Source organism: Myripristis murdjan, chromosome 19, assembly GCF_902150065.1.
Source record: "Myripristis murdjan chromosome 19, fMyrMur1.1, whole genome shotgun sequence".
Taxonomy (NCBI): Eukaryota; Metazoa; Chordata; class Actinopteri; order Holocentriformes; family Holocentridae; genus Myripristis; species Myripristis murdjan.
The window spans coordinates 3,740,196-3,762,823 of record NC_043998.1 but is presented as its reverse complement, the minus strand read 5'-3'; the positions used below and the strand labels follow the sequence as shown (position 1 = coordinate 3,762,823).

Below are 22,628 nucleotides of genomic sequence, written 5' to 3'. Positions count from 1 at the left end.
TCGAACTCCAAGTGGCACATATCAGCGTCAGTTGTTTTCGGAGAAGGCTACTACGGTGTTGCCGTCGCTGCCTCACTTTGAGTTGTGTAGACAAACTCAAAGACACGTCGGCTGTGCCTCAACCGGCACGGGTTTGAGTCGATCCTGACAACATGTTCACTGTGAGGTGAGCTGTTGATTTAAGGTCTGCATCAGGCTTTTGATGTGAGCATCAGAATGGCAGATCAAGTAAGCACTGTCTTTTTCTCTTGTTTCCTCTCCTGCTGTCTTTTATGCGCTCTTTTTTGTTTTTTGACCTTTTTACATATGTTTTTTTTTATTTTGTTTTTTTTGTCTCTCCCATCTTTTCCTGCTCTCTCCCGCTCCCTTTCTTCCTCTCCTTACCCCTTGAAGGTGAGCGTGTGTTGGCCAGTGGCTCGGTGCAGCTGCCCAGGTTTACCCTGCTGGAGTCGGGCAGCCTCCTCATCTCGCCCTCCCACATCTCAGACGCCGGCACCTACACCTGCATGGCCAGCAACTCCCGAGGCATCGACGAGGCCTCCGCCGACCTGGTGGTCTGGGGTGAGAGGAAGGGATTAAATCCTTTTACACACATACATATGCATGAAGTCTGCTGTGCATTGAAGGTGTCAAAACGATCCCTCACCTGTAAGGAGAGAAATTCCCCCGGAACGGCTGTGTGGCGGCGGCACGGGCTCAGCACCGGCGCGGGGAGTGGAGGTGGTGTTATATCGAGAAACGTGTTTGTTTAGCAGAGGTGGAGAAACGAGGTCACGCCACGTAAAAATAAAAGCCCGGCTCCCCTCTTCTGGATACAAAGGCGCTCTTTTGTGTGCAAGTTTTGAATTATCATCGAGGCGTTTTCTGTAAGAAGCCATCAAGACAAAAAAAAAAAAAAAAAAAAGAAAGAAAAAAAAATGCGGCAGCAAGTCATTTCGACTGAAATGAGTTTTTCAAAATGTGTTTCTCATGTTTTGTTTTCTGGCAGTATTCTCCTAAGGGAGGACATTTCGTTTTCTATCCCCGCTTTTGTGAACGAAAGAAAATAAAACTTCTCTCTCTCTCTCTCTCTCTCTCTCTCTCTCTCTCTCTCTCTCTCTCTCTCTCTCTCTCTCACCTCAGCCCGCACTCGGATCACCACCCCTCCCCAGGACCAGAGTGTCATCAAAGGAACGAAGGCTGTTTTGACTTGTGGAGTCACCCATGACCCCAGTGTCACTGTCAGGTAGGGCACATTCACTCACACGCTCACTCACACACACACACACTCACACTTATATACACATACACTAACTAATGGATATTAAATCTCATTTGCACATCTGGACACATTTGTATGTATGTGCGCTCCCATCTGTACTCCTGAGAAGGTGAGCAGCTCGCGGTGCACACTCACACGCCCATTCCAGCTTGTAAATCTGACAGCAGAGGTCTTTATTCACACCATGCTGGATTTTGTTCTATGTGCTTGCTTGTTAATTATCATGTGTTGCTTGTAATATTATCCGCACGATTCAGTGTTTATGTTATTCTCACTAGGGCCGAACGATTAATCCAAATATTATTGCCGTTGCAATATGGCCAAGGGCAATGGCCAAATGGCAGGAGCTCCAGGTGTTGGTATTTGTATGCTAAGGTGAATACGGGTGAATATTTCGGTAACATTTTATTTGAGGGTTTGTTCACAAGACTGACATAACCCTGTCATTACCATGTCAGTCTTGTCAAAAGCCCTTCAAATAAAGTTTTACCAGTATTTCAGTAGAAATGAGGCGTTGCAGTGCTGGACTACAAATCATACTCTCCATACAGAGGAAGGCATGTTTGTTTGATACAGACCCAAGCAAAAATCATCATCATTTTAGTTTTAAATAGTAATAATAATAGCTTTTTACGTTGAAAATTAAAATTATGATGCAGAAACTATCCCAAATGCAATATGTATCACCATAATTGTGATATGACACACACAACACGCGTAAAACACCCGTTGCATCCACACATTATCAGTACAAAGACAACTACACTGCAAAAAGTCAAGATCTTACCAAGAGTATTTGTCTTATTTCAAGTAAAAATGTCTTATTTCTAGTCAAAATATCTCATTACACTTAAAATAAGACATGATCAGCTCAGAAATAACTTGTCTTTAGACAATTTTCACTTGTTTTAAGTGAAAATTTACTTGAAACAAGTTAAAATTTGCTAGAAACAAGAAACATTCTGCCAATGGAACAAGCAAATTTTTACTTTACTTAAAATTTGCTTGTTCCATTGGCAGAATTTTCAAGTAAATTTTCACTTGAAACAAGTGAAAAATGTCTAAAAATAATTTATTTCTGAGGTGATCATGTCTTATTTTAAGTGTAATGAGATATTTTGACTAGAGATAAGACATTTTGACTTGAAATAAGTCAAATAATCTTGGTAAGATTTGACTTTTTGCAGTGTAGCATGTTTTTTTTGTTATTTTTTTTTTTCCAACTGTGTGTCGATGTGCACGTATGTGTGTTTTGTTTGCTCCAAGAAAGCCTCGCGCACACGCCCCCACCATGAAACCGCAGGCCCGGCCGTGTGCCGCGCGGGCCTCACGGCGGGAGCCTCATTGAACTCTGTGCTTGTCAACAGCTGACATCAGTAACGATCAATAGACTATTCTGTCCCTTTCTGTTTAGATGAGAGCGCCGCGTCTGAAGAGAAGTTTGAGCCTCGCCGTTTTGATGAGCGCGAGGCCCGCGTTTGATATGCGGGCCTCAGCGGTGATGCTCTCTGTCAGGCCTGCTCTGATGCCTGACTCGAGGAGACGGAGGCAAGAAAAGATAAAACGGCCGCTCTAATATGAAGAGATTTTTTCCAGGGTTGTGGTGGAGGTTAAACCCACCTAAACCTCAATTCGCGCGCCTCTCCGTTATCAAAAAGCGTTAACCATTTGAAGCTGATGTTAATCACACCCTAGTCCACGAGCCAGGAGGCGGCAAAATTATGCAAAGTTGATGAAAGTAAGGTCAACACCATTAAACATTAATGAACACTGCTCTGGAAAGCTGGAAATAGCTGTTTGTTATTGTTATCCGCGCCCGCGCTTGTTCTTCTTATCGGAATCTCTGACTGGACTCCATAATTCACCCACATTTTTCCATTTATTGCTACATTTCTCGATTCGTGTAATTGAGAGGAGATGCAGCCGAGAGGAGTTGTCAGATAAACACCCGCACTCAGACTATAAAGTAAGGTTACGTCGTGTTCTTTGCATATTCGAGAGTCTGACATTGACATTAAGGAGAGAGTGAATCAGCATCATCAGTCAGCGGCTGCGTTGGCATGCAAGGAGTCGCCTGGCTATTGGCCATCCTCCAGTGAAGGTCTTCTCCAGGTTAAGCTGTTTACATTATCCTTTGATACTCTGCAATTGAGTCTCCCTGTTTCCATGAATAAAACAGCCAACAGAATATCGCTCTCTACATTTGTGCTGTGCTGCCCAAAGATAGAGTTGATCCACCGGCAAAAACATATTTACAGCCGCCGGCTACACTTTTTAACCGAGAAATAGCTGGTTACTCCTAATGCAGCGGAGAGAAATGATGCTCTCAGCGGCCGCTGTACTGAGAAGTGCCGTTAGTTTGCCACCATGTTTTTTTTTTTTATTTTGAGAGGGTTACACGCCAAAATAACCCAGTTTACTATTTCTATTCTTCTGGCATTGTTTTAGCATTGATCCAAATTTGGGTTATACACTACTCACAAAAAGTTAGGGATATTCAGCTTTCGGGTGAAATTTCAGGATGAACCTAAAATGCATTCTAACCTTTCCAGGTGAACTTAATGTGACCTTCTGTAAACTTTTGAATGCACATGTCCAACTGTTCAATGTTTCAGTACTTTTTGCACAAGTTGCTGTTCTCTAACAAGGAGTTTAACGGCAAAATTCACATCAGGTGTTTGATGCTCCAGCTCATCGAGGTCGTATCATTAGGGAACGGCTGCTGGAGACTGGGGTACCTCAGATGGAGTGGCCTGCACTTTCTCCAGACCTGCATCCCATAGAAAACCTATGGGATCAGCTGAGTCGCCGTGTAAAGGCTCGGAGCTCTGTACCCCAGAACCTCAATGTCCTGAGGGCCGCCCTTCAAGAAGAGTGGGATGCCATGCCTCAGCAGACAATAAGTCGACTTGTGAACAGCATGAGACGTCGTTGTCAAGCTGTAATTGATGCTCAAGGGCACATGACAAGTTATTGACACTGACATTTTTTGTTGTGGTATACCCACCACTGTTGTTGGCTTTTGTTTCAAGAAATTGTTTGAGATGAGGAAATCACCAGCGTATGCTTCTACTTAAATGCCCTACTTTCATGATATAATATCACTGTAGCGTGAACTTTTTACATTTTCCATAAATTTCACCCGAAAGCCAAATATCCCTAACTTTTTGTGAGTAGTGTATGTGCAGCTGGATTAAAAATGGAAATATCTGTGCATGTATGGCTAAAAAAAAACTTGCAAAATTGTCGGGTGCTCAAAGGGTTGATTGAAACGAGGACTCTTTGGACGCAAAGTGACACAAAAAGCGGAATAAGCATGTAATTTCTGGTATGGAATGAAGACGTTCCATAATTATGGTGATGATGATAAAAATGAACAGTGCTGGTGAGTGATGCAGACTGACGATAATGACAGCCAGTGTTTGTGTTGTGTGTTGCAGGCACGTCTGGGAGAAGGAGGGCTCTTTGATCAACGCCCAGTCCATCCCCCGCATGCGGCTCGACGCCGACGGCACCCTGCACATCTCCCAGACCTGGTCGGGTGACATCGGGACGTACACGTGTCGAGTCACCTCCGTCGGCGGCAACGACTCCCGCAGCGCGCACCTTCGCGTCAGGTGGGGCGCCCCCTGCCTGCAGCCGCCGCCTGCCTTCTCTCTGCTGTTTTATCTCTCACACATCGCCGTCGCCACATTATCTAGAGTAAAGACACAGGAAGGAACATGTTCTTTATATCAACCGCACACACACACACACACACACACACCTCGCCACCCCACTTTCTCTGCCAGCCTTTTTCTCATTGACACCTCTAACTCATTTTCACTTAAATGACACTTGTTCTTCCTCACCTCTCCTGTCCTCGTTCTCCCTTGACACACTTCAAGCCCCAGGAGACCCTCCCGCAATCCTCCACCATCTATAATACCACATACACACACACACACACACACACACACACATACACACGTACACATAGACTCCTCTCCACTGCTTTTGTCATCTGAAAATCCTCTCTTTCTTCGTAACTCTGGCGGCTCCTGTTGTACTTTGGCGCCGAGTGAGTCACCGCAGCAGAAGCAGAGAGTAAATTGAATATGAATGAGACATCTAACTTTATGTTTGTCAGCCTGACTGAACGTCTGCGTATCAGTCTCTTTCTTTGTCTGCCTATCTGTCTTTGTCTGCTTGGCTGGCTGCCTTTTGACCGGGTTCCTGTCTATCTGCTCATTACTGTACAGTTCATCTATCGATCCGTCTGTCTCTCTCTCTCCCCGCTTATCTGTATTTATGGCTGAATGAATTAATGATCGCGGGTTTTGGCTTCATTTCTTCATGCCTTTCTGTACATCCGGCTTTGTCTGCATGTTTTTTTTTTTTTTTTTTCATATCTCTCTCCTTTGCCCTTTCAATCCGTCCCTCCCCTCGGGTGGTATCTGTCTTTTTCTGTTTGCCTGTCTGTCCATCTTTACGAGGAACCATCTTACTGTCTTGTCTCTCTGTGTTTCATCACCTGTCGGATCTCTTTTAAAAAATAAATAATAAAAAAACAAAAACAGTCCACATTACTTCAGATTGGTGCCACAGACAAAATGCTGAGTGTCACTGTGGCCCCGTGCAGGGTTTGCTTTGATAGGAGATGTCCTTTGTTTATCTGAGTTGTCCTGCTGCTCCCTGCAGGCAGCTGCCCCATGCCCCGGAGAACCCCACGGCGGTGCTGAGCACATCAGAGAAGAGAGCCATCAACCTGACCTGGGCCAAGCCTTTTGACGGCAACAGTCCCCTCATACGCTACATCCTGGAAGTCTCCGAGAACAGTAAGCAGAGAAACTACCCGTATTAACCCTCTGCTCTTTGTCTGAGGCCGTGCTTTGTGCCTGTGTACACAACTTTTGGATCTATGCGTTATTTCTAATGAGTTGAGCACGGGAGTGAGTGAACTAGGCTTCTGGAATCAATATTACTGCAATGAGTGAAAAAGAGAATTTAAGTGTTGCTTGGTTAGAAAGTTGTTTTTTTTTCTTTCTTTCTAGAAGCCCTCAGCATTGCCCTTTTATTCCCCCAAGGAACCTCTGTGCCCCTAAAGAGGAAAAAAAATTACAGCAAAGAATTTAGCTTCTAAAAAAATGATCAATTAAGAATGCCCGTTCCTGCTTTTTAATCTCCGTTTGGATGCGTGCTCGGCGCTCCTCTGCTCTGCTTTACGGTCTTGTAGGTAGCATGAATTTATTTTGTGTTCTACTTAAGCCGGAGCGCCGTGGAACCCTGGAGGGCTTGTTGTGCATATTGTGTTCTTACTTTCTGTTTTGCCTCGCTCTAATCCATGTTTATTTGATGAGTTTGACTTTAAAAAATGTTCGCAATTTGGAATTCTTCAGTACAGTAACATTTCCAAGGATGCTGCTCCGTCTCCGAGAGAATCAGCCATGAATATGCAGCGCTCTGCGGCAAGGAGCGGTCTCGTGTTTTGGAATGAAACCCATGTTTTTTCCCCTGATTTCCTTTCATCTAGACGCACCCTGGGCTATCCTGCTGGCCAACATCGAGCCGGAGTCCACAGCAGTGACGGTCAACGGCTTGATCCCTGCCCGCTCCTATCAGTTCCGCCTCTGTGCCGTTAATGATGTGGGCAAGGGACAGTTCAGCAAGGAGACCGACCGGTGAGCTCGACACGGATATCACACAGTCTGTTCGTGGGATTCAGCGTCCCGCACCTCCCCTTCTCTTCCTGCCATCCCTCGCTAACGCCACGCCGCGCTTATTCGCCCCAACTTAACCAACTTGTAGGGAATTAGTTTCCTTTGGTGTTTGATTTTGTGCAGTTTTCGCCTCAGACAGCTTGGTCAGGATGTGCACACACTACCCTCTGGCTATACTTAGCGTTTCCTCCTGAAACCCAGGTTAATGAAAAAATACCACTTTTATGAAAGGGGGGAAAGCAAAGACAAGCTCGTGACCCATTTCTTGGCTCCAGATTCACCAAAACATTAGTGTGTGAAACTATTTCGTACAGCTACACTGCAAAAACTCAAAATCTTACCAAGTCAAAAATGTCTTATTTCTAGTCAGAATATCTTATTACACTTAAAATAAGACATGATCACCTCAGAAGTAACTTGTTTTTGGACAATTGTCTCTTGTTTCAAGTGAAAATTTGCTTGTTTCATTGGCAACATTTGTTTCTTGTTTTTAGCTAATTTTCACTTATTTCAAGTGAATTTTCACTTTTTCCACTGGCAATTTTTGCCAATGAAACAAGCAAATTTCCACTTATTTCAAGTGAATTTTCACTTTTTCCACTGGCAATTTTTGCCAATGAAACAAGCAAATTTCCACTTATTTCAAGTGAATTTTCACTTTTTCCACTGGCAATTTTTGCCAATGAAACAAGCAAATTTCCACTTATTTCAAGTGAATTTTCACTTGAAACAAGAGACAATTGTCTAAAAACAAGTTACTTCTGAGGTGATCATGTCTTATTTTAAGTGTAATGAGATATTTTGACTAGAAATAAGACATTTTTACTTGAAATAAGACAAATAATCTTGTTAAGATTTTGTGTTTTTGCAGTGTACACTATATAATTGGAAATAGCGAGGGCAAGTGTTAGTATTGTGAAAAATAGGATCATGTGGGACAGAACTTTATAGTTACAAGCCAATAACACAGTTTGATAAGGCGATCTGTTTCCTAGACAACTGGTTTGACTGATCCCTTCACCCCAGGAGGTTCATCTTATGTGTGCTTATCAGTGAAGAGGGATATATGTGTAAGCCGAGCAAAAACGACACACACACACACACACACTCATGTGTAGACATTCACACGCGCGCTAACACTCCCCCTCGCCTTCATTCTGAGAGCTGAAAGGGGGATTTAGGTGTGAGGAGAGATCAGATTTGGCCTCGCGGTGGCCTCACATAACTTACAGTAACCCCTCCCTCCTCCGTCCCTCATCCCTCCCCGCCGCCGGTCTGTCACGCTAACTCACACCACCCTGCTCCCCCGGCTGAGGGAAAGCCACGGGGGCCTCCTGCATGAGCGTGCAGGGGGGCTGGCACCAAACGCTTTTTCGACGCCGTTTGATCTTAAGTCGCTCCCATTGATCTCGCCCACATCGCTCGTGTATATCCTCTCCCCGGGCGCGCCGGGTTTTTTTGTCAGGGTGCACATAAAGATTTTATGTGGCGAAATTGATTGAGCATCCTATGGTTTTCTCTGCTGTGGTATTACCTCAATATGTGGGGGGGATGGGTACCAAAGATTTAGTGCTACATTAGAGGATAACAGCATTAAATGAATGGTGAGTTGTTGTAGTTTTTTTTTTTTTGAGAACGGCAAAGGAACAGTCGCAAGAATGTGGGAGAGAATGTGAACGAGAGAGGCACAGTGAGATAAATAGCAACTATTTTGGCTGATACTACACTATGGTACTCACCTTCAGACTGCCATGCTTCATTTGAGCTGTCTGTTGTGTAAAAACACGGGGCCCATTTCAGAGCTTTATATTTGTGCCTTGAAATAAATCAAATCTATGTGTTGATGACGCCTGTTGGACAGGAAATGGTCCTTTAGTCCCCTGTCTGACTTCCCTTCCCTGTATGTGTGTGTGTGCTCTGCAGAGTTTCCCTCCCAGAGGAGCCCCCCAGTGCCCCCCCTCAGAACGTCATTGCCAGTGGTCGAACCAACCAGTCCATCATGATCCAGTGGCAGCCTCCGCCGGAGAGCCACCAGAACGGCATCCTGAGGGGCTACAGCGTCCGGTGAGACCCCCCCCACCCGCCCGCACACACACCCTCCACTGACCCCTAGCCACCGCTTACCATTTATTTTGAAAAGGCGATGTGTTCATCCATTTTCCGGGGCTGTGTTTTCCACCACCGCCGCAGCCGCCTGTTTGTTTTTGGTACAAGTAAAGACATGCAAATGAGTGATGTTGTGCTCCCTTTGTAAATTTACACATGCAGACTTTCACCCACTGCCATACATCCTCACCTCGGTGGCATTGATTCATTTTCTGCAGTTTTTTAATTACCCATCAACCAGTCGAGGAAGAAATGCTGTGATCAGTTACTGAAATGAGATCAAATATGTTTTAGTGAAGACCTCGGGCCGTGTCAATTAACACCGCCGCATTCTCAGGGAATTTGAGAAAATATCAAGACCGCTCTGACTGAGCGGAGCCTCGGCAACTGCGGCAGGTAGAGCCAGCAGTGTGTCAGGCTGACTGTAAATCCTGTAAACATGTTATTAGTCTGCTTTTCTGTCAGGCTTGTTATTCGTGTCACCTAAATGAAACAGCAGGTGTTCTGCAGGCAACAATCAGCGGCGTCACTCTGCAGCTTTAATGGCTGCCGTTGACTGGTGCTTTATCGCCCCCTTGCTGTAGCACCGGTGCACTGCAGGTCATGACTGGACCAACAAAGCATTTTATTGCTCTGAACAAACAGTGCATGGCCAAACACTTATTGATCATCTCCAGTATGGTAAAACAAATTTGATTCAGTGAAGCACGTACAAACAGCCACACTGGCTGAGACAATATCATTAATCAAGTGACTGATTCTTTGTAATGTGATACTTTACTGCTCCCTGGAGGGAAATACACTTTTCACAACCCCCCCCCCCCTCACCGCCGCCTCCAATGAAAATAAAGTGCAGTGTCAGCTATAAGTACACCCTTGCTCAAGGACACTTCAGCAGGGCAGATGCTTGCCAAAACAAGAGCTTGAACCTGAATCATTCACTTCTTTTTGTCTTTTTAACCTCTAGGCCGCCATTCCTCCCCAAATATATTGTATTCCAAAGATAGCTTCTGTTTTTACCCTTCCAAGCGACTCATTCATAAACACATAAATGGTTTGTCATGACAAAAAAAAAAAAAAACAAAGCATTTGTACAATGACTTTTCTGAATTTCCACATTCAGTACATACAGCATATACAAAAAACACATTAACCATAACCCACACCGGGTTTCTAATACACTTCATCAACAGTCCAGTTAAAAAAGTTATCATGTCTGTATGTCAGGTACCGTCTGACAGGGCTGCCTGTGGACTACCAATCCAAGAATATTTCCAACCCGGACGTGACCAACCTACTCCTGGAGGACCTCATCATCTGGACCAACTATGAGATCGAGGTGGCTGCCTACAACGGGGCAGGTCTGGGCATCTTCAGCCACAAAGTGACGGAGTGGACGCTGCAAGGAGGTGAGCACGCAAACAACATTTCCCCCTGACCAGATTCAGATCGTCTTAGAATGAGCGCAACACTGATTAACCTTAACCCCTTCAGACCCTGCGTCCTTTGGAATAGACATGACATATTTCTGCCTCTAAACCAATAAATACTGGGTAATTGAATGATGTCAGTAATGCTGGTTACTGGTTGGATCCTGATTATCCAATCATAATCATGTTATGACTTTGAGCACGCTCTGAGAGAGTGACAGACATCGGACAAGACAAGCATGGCTGAGCGACTGCAGAGAGGGAGGAGTGAGTTCCCATTTTCAATCAAAAATATAAATTTATGTTCATGATAGCCAAACAAATTTTCTGTCAGCATAACTGTAATGGTTACAAGTGATAATATTTTAAGTAATTTGGAACATACATCATATGGTTAATTTACAGGATTTTTTCAAAGTCTGATGTCCACTGCAATGGACATGAAAAAATACTATTAAAAACATGAGTTAGCAAAAATGTGTTTTTTTCCACTTTGTTTTTATGTTGGAGAGGAGTCAGAATTTTTTTTTTTTTTTTTTTTTTTTTTTTGCCCAGCAGAAAAAATGCGGGTCTGAAGCGGTTAATGACACAGAACAGTAATGTAAGGACAACTAACCCTGTCAACAGAGGGAATAAAGTATTCTGATGACAAAATCTAAGTAAATATCTGAGTAAAGATTTGGTTTGATTACCTTGGTTCGAGGTTTGTTTGGCAAGCTGCAGCCCTACAGCTCCTCTCACACCGTTGTGGAAACTCTTAAGCACTGCAGCACCCATTGTCGATTCGGTTTTGATTTGTGCAGGCCTCAAACAAACCCGGACAAATCGAAGCCTTTAGCGCTGTAAAACAGTACTGTCAAACAAAGATCTCAAAAGGCTACACAAAAGCACATTTCATTATTGATCCTTTGACTCGTCTGTCAGGCCAAGAGCAGAGATGAGGCGCCGTGTATTCTTCTCCTCGGCAGTGAATGTGTTATTTCCAATCAGTCCGCGCTGATATCTGTTTTCTCAGTCAAGCCTCTCAAGTGTCCATTCATGCATGATGAATAAGGCTGCACCTGCAGTCAATACCCTGCAAGGACAGTGTTATTTTACTTGAGCAACAAACTCTGCTGGTGTGTATATGTTTGTGTGTGTATGTGTGTGTGTGTGAAAGCATTTACCAAATCCAATGATGAGTGCCGCTGCCCAGCTGCATTGCAAGAACCACACAAAGGTGTAATGTCCTCCTAAAATCCACAAGTGACTCACGGAGTCACAAGTAAAGCCACAGAGAGCAGACTGTCCCTTTTCCTCGGGTGTGTGTGTGTGTGTGTGTGTCATGTGAAAGAGACAGAGTGATGGCGCTGTCTGTGCTGACCTGTGCTGCGGCGATCAATACCGACATCAAAATAGACACGAGCGAGCTCCTCGCCGACAGCTGAAAGACACTGTGACACCTCTGCTTTGTTCTCTCTGCCTTTTTCATTTACTATTTTTCCTTCCCTCATCCTCCAGTACCCACCATCGCCCCCGGCAACGTCCAGGCCGAGGCGGTTAACTCGACGACCATCCGTTTTACCTGGACGGCCCCTAACCCTCAGTTCATCAACGGCATCAACCAGGGCTACAAGGTCAGTAGCCGCCGCGGCGCCGCCACCGCCGGCCATCACCTCCATTGACAGACGTGTCAGAGCTGAACATGTAGAATCACACATCCTGTGCAGCACGGAAGGGAGACGAGCCGCGGGGCCAAAGATATTCGGTGCCACGCTGAACGATGGGCTTTGTTCATCCATTTGTCAGTCTGAGGTCATTCTTGTTATCTCGCCGCCATTTTTCATATATTTTACAGTGAACGTGTTGCGCGCGCCAATGATGAATGTCTTCATTATTTTGTCATGGGCACTTGAATGTCGTCCGTCTTTCTGTCTCCGGCGCGCGTAGCCCACAGGGAATCTCAAAGCCGCGTTCGCAGGGGCAGTTCTATTTTCCTTTTTTGACTGTGTTTAGAGTTAATGATGCCATTATTTTGCTTTTTTTTTTTTTTTTTTTTTAATCTTCAGGTCTGTGAATAGCACTCAGCAGGCCACACCCAGGCGGCAATCGGGGTCACTGTACAAACGCATTCTGCATGTTAAACGCAAGATGTTTCCCTGGGAGAGAGACGACAGGGAGATACACTGCAAAAAGTCAAAATCTTACCAAGAGTATTTGTCTTATTTCAAGTCAAAATGTTATTTCTAGTCAAAATATCTCATTACACTTAAAATAAGACATGATCAGCTAAGAAATAACTTGTTTTTAGACAATTTTCACTTGTTTCAAGTGAAAATTTACTTGAAACAAGTTAAAATTTGTCAGAAACAAGAAACATATTCTGCCAATGGAACAAGCAAATTTTTCCTTGTGACACAAGTGAACAAGTGAAAATTTGCTTGTTCCATTGGCAGAATTTGTCTAAAGACAAGTTATTTCTGAGCTGATCATGTCTTATTTTAAGTGTAATGAGATATTTTGACTAGAAATAAGACAGTTTGACTTGAAATAAGACAAATAATCTTGGTAAGATTTGACTTTTTGCAGTGTAGACGGAGAGAGAGATGGAGGGAGAGGCGCGCGGGGAGAGTGACAAAGAGGGATGGAGAGCGAAAGAGCGGGAAGGAGAAAGTGTGAAAGGAGATGTAGAGAGAGTGAGTGGACAGAAGGAGAGGGAGAGAGGGAAAATGAGAATAAGAGGGGGAGTGATAAAAGAGAACGAGTGTCAGACAGCCCGGCATCCATCCATCCCTCCATCTGACGTGCTCTTGCCAAACCCTCATTCCACTTTCCCAGGAAGCTTTTCCACCGCTCTGGGAACTGGAAGTGAACCCAGGAGGCCTGCCCTGGGGACTCATTACCCAAACACCTAATTGGTCAATCGTAGCTCCATCTACAGCCCGTACATGCCGCGGGGTCTGCAATCAACGCGCCTTATAGGACGCCATTGTGCAGCACTTGAGCCCAAACTCTTTCTCTCGCTCTCTCTCCAGCTCCCTCCCTCCCCCCCTCCCTCCCCTGTCTCTGTGGAGCCATTCAGATCTGCCCCCCAGCCTTTCCCTCGCAGACACAATCTCTTCAGAGTCTCTTTCTCAATATACTTCTGAAAGCTGTGATGCCAAATAATCCCCCAGAGTGCTCGGCACTACAGGAGAGAGAAAACTGTTTGTTTTGAGAGAGTAACTGTGTGAGAATGATTAGAGAAACACTATTAGCTGCTTTATTTTTGCCTGTCTGGGTACATTTCCATCTCACTGTTTTTTGTTGTTCTTCTTCTTTCTTTCTTTCTTTCTTTTATTTATTTTGTGCGTTCAGCTGCTGGCCTGGGAGCCGGGACGTGAAGAGGAGGTTTCCATGGTAACGGTGCGACCGAACTTCCAGGACAGCGTTCACGTGGGCTACGTGTCCGGTCTGAAGAAGTTCACCGAGTACTACATGTCGGTGCTGTGTTTCACCACGCCGGGGGACGGGCCTCGCAGCCCACCCAGAGGCCTCAGGACGCACGAGGACAGTAAGGGACTCCTCTCTCTCTCGTTTTCTCTCTCTCTGTTTCTCCCTCAAACTCCTCCGGTATGAAGTCTCACTCCCCGCTCCTCCTCCTCCTCCTGCTTTCCCTCACTGCCTCCTCCCTCTCATGGCGGTGAGTGGACACGAGCGTCCCACACTAACACTTCCACAGGGCCACATCTATTATTCATGCAGAACTGAGTTGTGCAGAACCGCTAATGAGGGAGTTACATTCTGGCTCCAGCCTGGTTCTCCATAATTAGGATCTGTTCTCCCAGAGATTATTGGTTCGGCTTTAAAAACTAATTGGCATCAACACGTCATTAGTCAAGTTTCTCAGCAAATGCCTCGTCGTTTCGCTGATTTGTTTACGGGCGCCTTCTCGGCGGAAACGCTGCCGCAGATTTGTGGCAATCTCGGCTGTGTCAGTCGATAATCAATGGGCGCGTGTGTGGCGTGCAGCGCTGGCTCGCTCGCACGCCCGATCGGCTCATCAGTCGTCTCTTTCCAGCCCCCGGCGCCGTGGGTCACCTGAGTTTCACCGAGATCCTGGACACCTCGCTCAAAGTCAGCTGGAGGGAGCCGAGCGAGAAGAACGGAGTCCTCACAGGTACGTCCTTATCTCACTCGAAACTCGCTGAAACAGAATCAGAAGAATCTCAGAATCAGAATCAGAATCACTTTTATTGTCATTTTCCCCATGTACCTACATACATCAGGAGCCTGAAATGTCGTTTCTCCTCTATCACTTGCAGTGCAAGACAACACATAGAGCCCATTCAATAAACATAAAAAAAGAGGACATAACATAGACAACCATTTAAAAAGAGCCCCACTGTGACATGCAGTTCATATCTATATATCTATATATCCACATACATCCATACATCCATATATATCCATATATATGTATATATACACGCACACATACATATATATACACACACACACACATATACATATATATACACATACATGCATACATACATGTATACATGTATACACATACATACACACATAATAAAAAAAAAAAGTGCAGTTGATTCAACATGGTCTTTAAAAAGTCTTAACCCCTTGATTTCTTGATTTTCTTGATTTATTGATTTTTTAAAAGAAATGGGACAGTACATGTTAATGCACGTATAAATAAAAACACATGAGATTGTAGCCGTGTGGCTAATTCCCATCTCTAGTCCCATTGGCAGGTTGGTGTTGTACATAATGCTCATATACAATAGAAAAAAAAAACAAAAACAAAAAAAAAAAAAAAACAAGACAAACATAGTTGATCATAAAACATACAGGCCAAGGCTCAGGGGACCATGCGCATTTCACCACTGCTTAAACACTACATTATATGTCGAGGGGCTGATCAAAGTGCAGAGTGCTAAAGTGTAAAGTGCATTATTATATTGCAAATTGCCCAATAAATATAAAGGCCTTAAAAGTCATTAAATCATCTCCAATTTGATTTTAAACATTCATGTGATTCCATTGATCCATCTCTTTTTGTGGAAATTGTTCTGTGTTGGAGTAGTGATAAAACACTAAAAGTTATATCACTGAACCTAACAGCTGCCAATATATTGACCTGCTACACCGACCTGTGGGGAACATGCTGATTCTAGATGAATATAGCTCACTTCTTACTTTACTTGTAGATAGAAATCCAAGAAAGTTGTGGTTCTTACCTATTCTGAGTTCTGTGGGGAAAAAAAAAAAAAGGTCATGGTCAAGGATGAAAATACTTCCACCACTGATGTTAAAATTAATATACTTACAACTTTTAAAGCTTATCAGTGTATTGTAAAGCAGTTTTTTCTAACCTTTATAATATGTCGCATACTCCCATGAGGCACACACTCTCAAGCCTCACTTAATTGGTAAAAAAATGTTACCTAAAGCCTTATGCAATCATGTGAAAAGGGCTGCTGGCCAAGAAACAAATTGCATTAACTTTGAGAGAGGGTGTGTATGTGTGTGTGGGTGGCGCGGGTATAATCACCGGCTGATTTAATTTGTTGTATTCGATTTTATATGAAGTTAATTTAATATTTCTGTTAGCTTGCGCCGGAGCATGCGAGCCGAATGACACTATCGCATCCAAAACGTTGTAATTTTCCAAGACATTTTTTTTTTTTTTTTTTTCCCCCTCAGAGGATTCTGTATCTGCTTTCTCTCCACTAAACCCCTCGCTTTCCAGGCTACCGTATCTCCTGGGAGGAGTACAACCGGACCAACACCAGGGTGACCCACTACCTGCCGAATGTCACCTTGGAGTACAGGGTGACCGGGCTCACCGCTCTCACCACGTACACCATCGAGGTGGCGGGCATGACCTCAAAAGGCCAGGGCCAGCTGTCCTCCTCCACCATTTCCTCCGGCGTCCCACCAGGTCAGTCACCGGCTACCTCAGCGTGTTAACCTGCTGTAAGGTTGTGGACCCACAGTAAAGACACAATCATGAGCATAAGCGCCTACAAATGCAAATGCTTGCAAAATCGCATTATCCAACCGCACAGGCTACAACAAAATACTTGGAACTAATTAGGCGCCATATTTGCCATCCTAGGCAATTTTTCAACATCAGGTACTTGGAAAAAAAACCTCATATTATTACCTCATTAGAGACCCTGGGATTTCATCCGTCCTAAATCTGAGGAGCAGTGTAATTGAGACTAAAGTGGTGTAGTGCTGGAAAAAAAACAAAGCGAAATGTTGTGCTGAAACAGCGTAAAACATGACCACGCTCAGGCCAACGCCACATTCAGAAACGCTCCCGTCCTGTCAGTGGGTGTGACTGAGCCTTCCCTTCCAGCCAATGTGTGTGTGCACCTTGGTAAACCTGTAGATTTACTGTTTCACGTCGAAGTCGGCGAACACACCCCGCGCGGTGTGGCGCCAGACACAATGAAATCGGACACCAGTCAGCTCAAACCGGGACAGAGCCATAAACCTCAACCGGCCGACGGTGAGATATTCGGCAAGGCGGCTGGAGTAGACCAGCCCCGGGTCAGCAAAATAAGTGTCCCCGTGAGATTTTTTTTTTTTTTAACGATTCCATATTAAAAGCATGCTAAATTGCATAATAGAAATACAATAGCCACAGTCAATGATTATAGCTGCAGTCAGAGCCTATAAGTCTGTGAAACTTGTCAAATGAAAGGCTGTTACAGTGAGGCTCGGCAGCAGAGCAGTGGTTATAGTCCCCTAAATGGTGATTACTCCCGCTGTATGTATAAAGATACTACCTATGTGCCTGTAACTCTACCCGAGAGATATAGCTAAAAGCTAATGGCTGGATTACCAGTCATGCAAATGATTTAGAGGTGCTTACTTTACGACGAGGCGTATAATCTGTTCATTTCATTATGGTCGGGTAGATCTGAATTTAAGCAATCTGGAAAAAAAAAAAAAGGCATTGCTTACTGCGCCCATGGGAGCACTTATATCTTGATAATATTAGGCCACTGTCCACACTATGTCACGGTCTGACATTCATATCTTAATAACTAGGATTTATGTTAACTATATCATGCATTCAAATGGAGTATGTAATGGTGGATTTAATGTTTACCCCAGGGGAAGCGATAGGGAAAGAAGATGAAAAATGAAATATTTTTGCATTAGCATATTTTCACTCATACCTGCTTACACACACAAACACACACACACATGCGCGCACACACACACACATATACCCTCCTATTGTTTTTTGAGTTTGCCATTTTCAGAATTGTTTTCCCTACAGGTTTTGCAGGCAATAATCCATTCTTATTGTTTGCTCAGCTAAAGTGTAAACAGTAGGATATCAGATTGAATCATATCTCCAGATAACTGCAATTTAATTGACATTCATGGCATTATCTCTGTCTGGGTATTGTGTGTAAGCATCTTCCCCAAATCTAATCTGCTTTTGCTGCCTTAGCTGAAGTTAGGAGCACAAGGGAAAGAATTAGGTGAGATCCCTGATAACTTCTTTTGTGTGCAGTATCTGTGCAGCCACAAGAGAGCGCTTTCGTCAACACATTTCCCCCCCAACAACCTCAGAAAGCAAAGAGAGATGAGGGGCAAAAAAGCAAACGCAAATACCAATGTTGGACCTGGAAATGCAGATGTGGTCATCAGTCAGTGGCTCTGCAGTAGCTGCTGCCTCAGTCATCTGTTTTCTCTCCGCCTCACACCACCTGTCTGTCATCACAGAGCTTCCTGGCCCTCCAACCAACATAGCCATCTCCAACATTGGCCCACGCTCTGTCACCCTGCAGTTCAAGCCCGGCTATGATGGCAAGACATCTATCTCTCGTTGGCAGGTGGAGGCCCAGGTGAGACAGATTTATTTTAGGGAAGGGAGATGCTATCACTTGATTTAAGAAAATTCTTGAAACAAGACCTTGGGACTGAATTGCATGCAAGTAGAGCTGCCTCTCCTCAAGGCAGAATTTTTGACTCGATCTAAGAAAACAATGATTTTGAAGTCCACCCCCAGCCCTTGATTAAACCCCTAAAACATCTCTACACCTATAAAGCCTGAACTATGAAAGAATTGGCAGAAAATTCCAATTTTTTGAAAACGAACCCTTTATTTAGTCCTATAACAAAATGTAAAAAAAAAAAAAAAAAAAAAAAAAAAAAAAATCAAAAAATATGTCTTTATACGATTTTTCTGTTGTATTATATATGATAGTACCTGAAGTGCCAATGGTATGGCCCAGGGTGAACAGGGGAAGTGTTCAAAGGTATACAACAGTATTTTGGTCAAGTATTGATTAAACTGAAATGGAATGTGTTATTTGATAACGTGTATCATATATGATACAAATTGCTTTATAGGGTTAAGTATGTACTGATCTATGAATACATATGAATAAACACAATTTTGAGTGGAGGAGGTCTTTCAGATGGCATATGGGAGTTAAGTGGCTTGTTGAGATGGATATTTGTTGTACTTTTGGCACTGTGTGACAAAAGCTGAATAATTTGTCATGCCATGTGTTGTCTTGGCCCCAGGTGGGTGCGATAGGCGAAAATGAGGACTGGGTGATGGTTCACCAGTTGTCCAACGAGCCTGAGGCCCGCTCCTTGGAAGTGCCAGGGCTCAACCCGTACACCTTCTACAGGTAGCCTGCCGGGAACTGCTTCCACCTCCACATGCCTGCTTCTGTGAATTTGTTTAGATGTGCACCTACAAACCCCAAATACCGCCGCTAATAAGTCATAACCTGGTTTAAGGTTTTATTCAGGATAATCCTGCTTATGATTATTGCGGGAATTAACATAATAAGAACATAATATTCTCAGCAGCTGCCATATAACATGGAAATGAAGCTTATGCAGATCATGAAAAACAACAGCAAACAAGATAAGGTGTATGTGTGCCTCAGTATCCCAATTAATTTCAGCAGAACTCAGGAACCTTATCTTCCTCTTTTTTTTTCTTGTGGTGCGAGATGACTAGGGTTATTGTGATTATGATATCATGTTTACAGTGTGTGTATGACCGCTATCTTATTGGTGTAGTGCGATTGTGTACATGATAAAAGGCAGAACTGGCAGTTAACATTTCAGTAAAGCAATCTCTCAAGCCTCATAGCAGCTAGAATTTTCCTCGTCCCTTCATCAATGCAGCCACTTAACATTTGGAGTTAAATGTCAATTAGGATAGAAATTTGTGTTTTGCATATTCCCCCTAAGACACAAACAAGGCCCTACACGGAATAGGAATAACCACAGAAATATACATATTTATATGCCTATCCCTTGCTGTGATCTCAGTTTCAGTGCAATAAGGCCCTGCGGCAATGTTCATTTCTCACCACCAAATTGAGAGCTGTGATTTCACTCTACGTGAAGCAAAACAAAGCGATGCGAAGCGCTATAATAACAATAATATCAGCGATGCTCAATTCCAACCACCAGGTTCCGCATGCGTCAGGTGAACATTGTGGGCACCAGTCCTCCCAGCCAGCCCTCCAGGAAGATCCAGACCCTGCAGGCTCCTCCGGACATGGCACCCGCCAACGTCACCCTGCGCACCGCCAGCGAGACCAGCCTCTGGCTGCGATGGGTGGTAAGTGGGAAGCAGCTTTTCTGCAGAACCTGCGCAAATTGAAGAAAAGATTCATGTGCATCTTATCTCTGAGACAGCCAATATATTTTTTTGTATTTCTAAGTAGGAGTATAATGCTAGGGGAACAGTTTCAGGAGTAATGTGACAAGGAGGAGCTGAGATTGTATGGGTTGCATGTATTAACATAATGACTATCGATGATTTTGTTTTTGCAAACAAGAGAAATTGAAACCCTGATAACTGATGTCTGCTGCATTATTTAACCAAGTATTTTACCATTTCAGTTGTATCTGAATTGCATAGTGAGATCTCTTGTGGCAAAAGTTATTTAATGCAAGCGCCTACAAAATAATTCCCTAACCAAAGGAGTCTGGCTTGTCTGTGGTCTATTAGGCCTCTCATGTGAAGAAGTCTCCTCCATCTCTTACTGATGCCCGCTGTTTCTCTCAACCTCTGCTCTCCTTGTGCACTCGCCCAGCCTCTGCCAGAATGGGAGTACAACGGTAACCCGGAGCTGGTGGGCTACAGGGTGCAGTACTCCCGTACGGGCTCGCAGGGCCGGGCGCTGACCCACGTCATCGCCGACCGCCTGGAGAGAGAGTTCACCATCGAGGACCTGGAAGAGTGGACGGAGTACGAGGTCAGAGTCCAGGCCATCAACGGCATCGGGATGGGACCTTGGAGCCAGCCGGTCAGAGGGAGGACCAGGGAGTCTGGTGAGACGGCAAATCATCTGTCACCGCCAAATGCAACCTGAAACTATAACCAGTGGAATTTTCAAAAACACTGAATTCCTTGCACAAAAACATTACACAACTACTTTTCTTGTTTTTTGGGGTTTTTTTTTGTTTTTTTGCGGTCATATGACTTTGTGCTGCTCTGGTAATGTAATAACATAATGTTCAGCTCTGCCATAGCTCACAATTTTACTGTTAGGTATGTGTGTGATACCTATAGACACACACATTCCTATGTAAATGCCATAAATGCATTTGCAGTCTCCTCTATCATTGAAAGCACTGTGCTTACCGTTTGCTTTTGTCTGTTTGCTTGTTTATTATTAGACCCAGTGCAAGTAACAAACAGCACCTATGGTTTACATTCATTTCTGTGAATTAATGTGCGGACGTAATGTTCGTCTACCTGGCTCGGGTGCTTTTATCAGCCCACCTCTGTGTTGCCATGGAGGGTTTCTTCCTCCTCTCCCTCTTTCCCTCTCACCGCGTTCTTCGGTTACCAGGCCTTGGCTGGGGAGGAATGAGCGTTTCGAGGGAGTGCAGGAGGGAGTCGGAGGAAATTGGGAACACATGGAGTAGAATGTGGAATTCCTCTGCTCTCTCTTTTTTTTTTTCCACTCACTCCAGCAAATTCTTAAGAATCAGTGCATTATGTCCAGGGATGAGTGCCAAGGAATGGAAAGGGTCTGTTCTTAGAGTCGTTTTTTTTTTTCTTGCTAACACAGCAGTCCTGGAGGGTTCACCAGGTCCTCCGGAGCTGTGCACGGACATGCACGCACATACACACACACACACACAAACAGCAATTATCTCCCAAGTGCACCTCTCTCACACCCACATGTTAAATAGTAATGACCCAGCGCTCACACACTCACAGAAGCATGAGACATTCTGAATGCATGGCAAACACCAGATTCTTAAAAATGCATATTCTTCTCTCTCTCTTTCATTTCCGCCGGGAAGTTCCTTCCTGTGGGCCCGCCAATGTCTCAGCCTTCGCCACCACCTCCAGCAGTATCCTGGTGCGATGGTTTGAAGTCCCCGAGCCAGACAGAAACGGTCTAATTTTGGGCTACAAGGTATGTCTGTGCAGCAGCCACGTGCACCGTACAGTATCGTGTATTTGCCGAGCAGCAGTGTAACACCTGTGAGGAGGAAGGCAGGATGAGGGCCAAAAGTATGTCCTCCTCTTGTTAGCTTTCCAAATTCCTTTTTTCCACCACTGCTCTTTATCTCCCTTCCCTTCCCTCTCCTCTGTCAGGTGGTGTACAAAGAGAAGGACTCAGACAGTGCAGTCCAGTTCTGGACCGTGGAGGGGAACGCCAGCCACAGTGTCCAGTTGACTGGCCTGGGGAAATACGTGCTGTACGAGATCCAGGTCCTGGCCTTCACGCGAATCGGAGACGGACGGCCCAGTACTCCTCCTATTCTGGAGAGGACTCTGGACGATGGTAGGGACGAGGCTTGACCGCTGTCCATAATTTAATATCTCAATGTTGTTGAAATATCGCGACATTCAATTGTGTCAGCACGTTATTCTGTTGATATTTTTAAATGTTTAATGCGCCTGAATTGCACATTAATCAGAATTGCCATGTGTGCCATCAAAATTACCTGTGCATGCTCTTATTGCTGCTCATTCTGGTATGAACGATAGCATCTGTTCAATCGTTATATAGGAGGTAATTTGCCACTAGCTACAGTGATGTTTTTTTTTTTTTTTTTTAAATCAAATATAACAATACGTCCATAACAAAAATCAGTGTTTAATCACAGAAAGGGGATTGAGGCTGTAAA

The 22,628-nt window shown here is 44.3% G+C and overlaps 1 protein-coding gene across 5 annotated transcripts in view; it reads left to right on the top strand.

Annotated features, from left to right (window-relative positions):
• Positions 1-22,628, top strand: part of sdk2b (sidekick cell adhesion molecule 2b) — a 294,802-nt gene that overhangs the window by 239,069 nt on the left and 33,105 nt on the right. For all 5 annotated transcript variants that reach the window (XM_030077788.1, XM_030077787.1, XM_030077786.1 and 2 more), the window contains exons 11-27: positions 394-561; positions 1,123-1,225; positions 4,702-4,878; positions 5,942-6,078; positions 6,774-6,921; positions 8,884-9,024; positions 10,294-10,475; positions 11,997-12,112; positions 13,833-14,028; positions 14,536-14,634; positions 16,228-16,419; positions 18,228-18,349; positions 19,035-19,144; positions 19,944-20,094; positions 20,573-20,810; positions 21,795-21,910; positions 22,093-22,282. In XM_030077788.1, the coding sequence (XP_029933648.1) occupies positions 394-561; positions 1,123-1,225; positions 4,702-4,878; positions 5,942-6,078; positions 6,774-6,921; positions 8,884-9,024; positions 10,294-10,475; positions 11,997-12,112; positions 13,833-14,028; positions 14,536-14,634; positions 16,228-16,419; positions 18,228-18,349; positions 19,035-19,144; positions 19,944-20,094; positions 20,573-20,810; positions 21,795-21,910; positions 22,093-22,282 (2,586 nt within the window). The remainder of the gene's footprint in view (positions 1-393; positions 562-1,122; positions 1,226-4,701; positions 4,879-5,941; positions 6,079-6,773; positions 6,922-8,883; positions 9,025-10,293; positions 10,476-11,996; positions 12,113-13,832; positions 14,029-14,535; positions 14,635-16,227; positions 16,420-18,227; positions 18,350-19,034; positions 19,145-19,943; positions 20,095-20,572; positions 20,811-21,794; positions 21,911-22,092; positions 22,283-22,628) is intronic.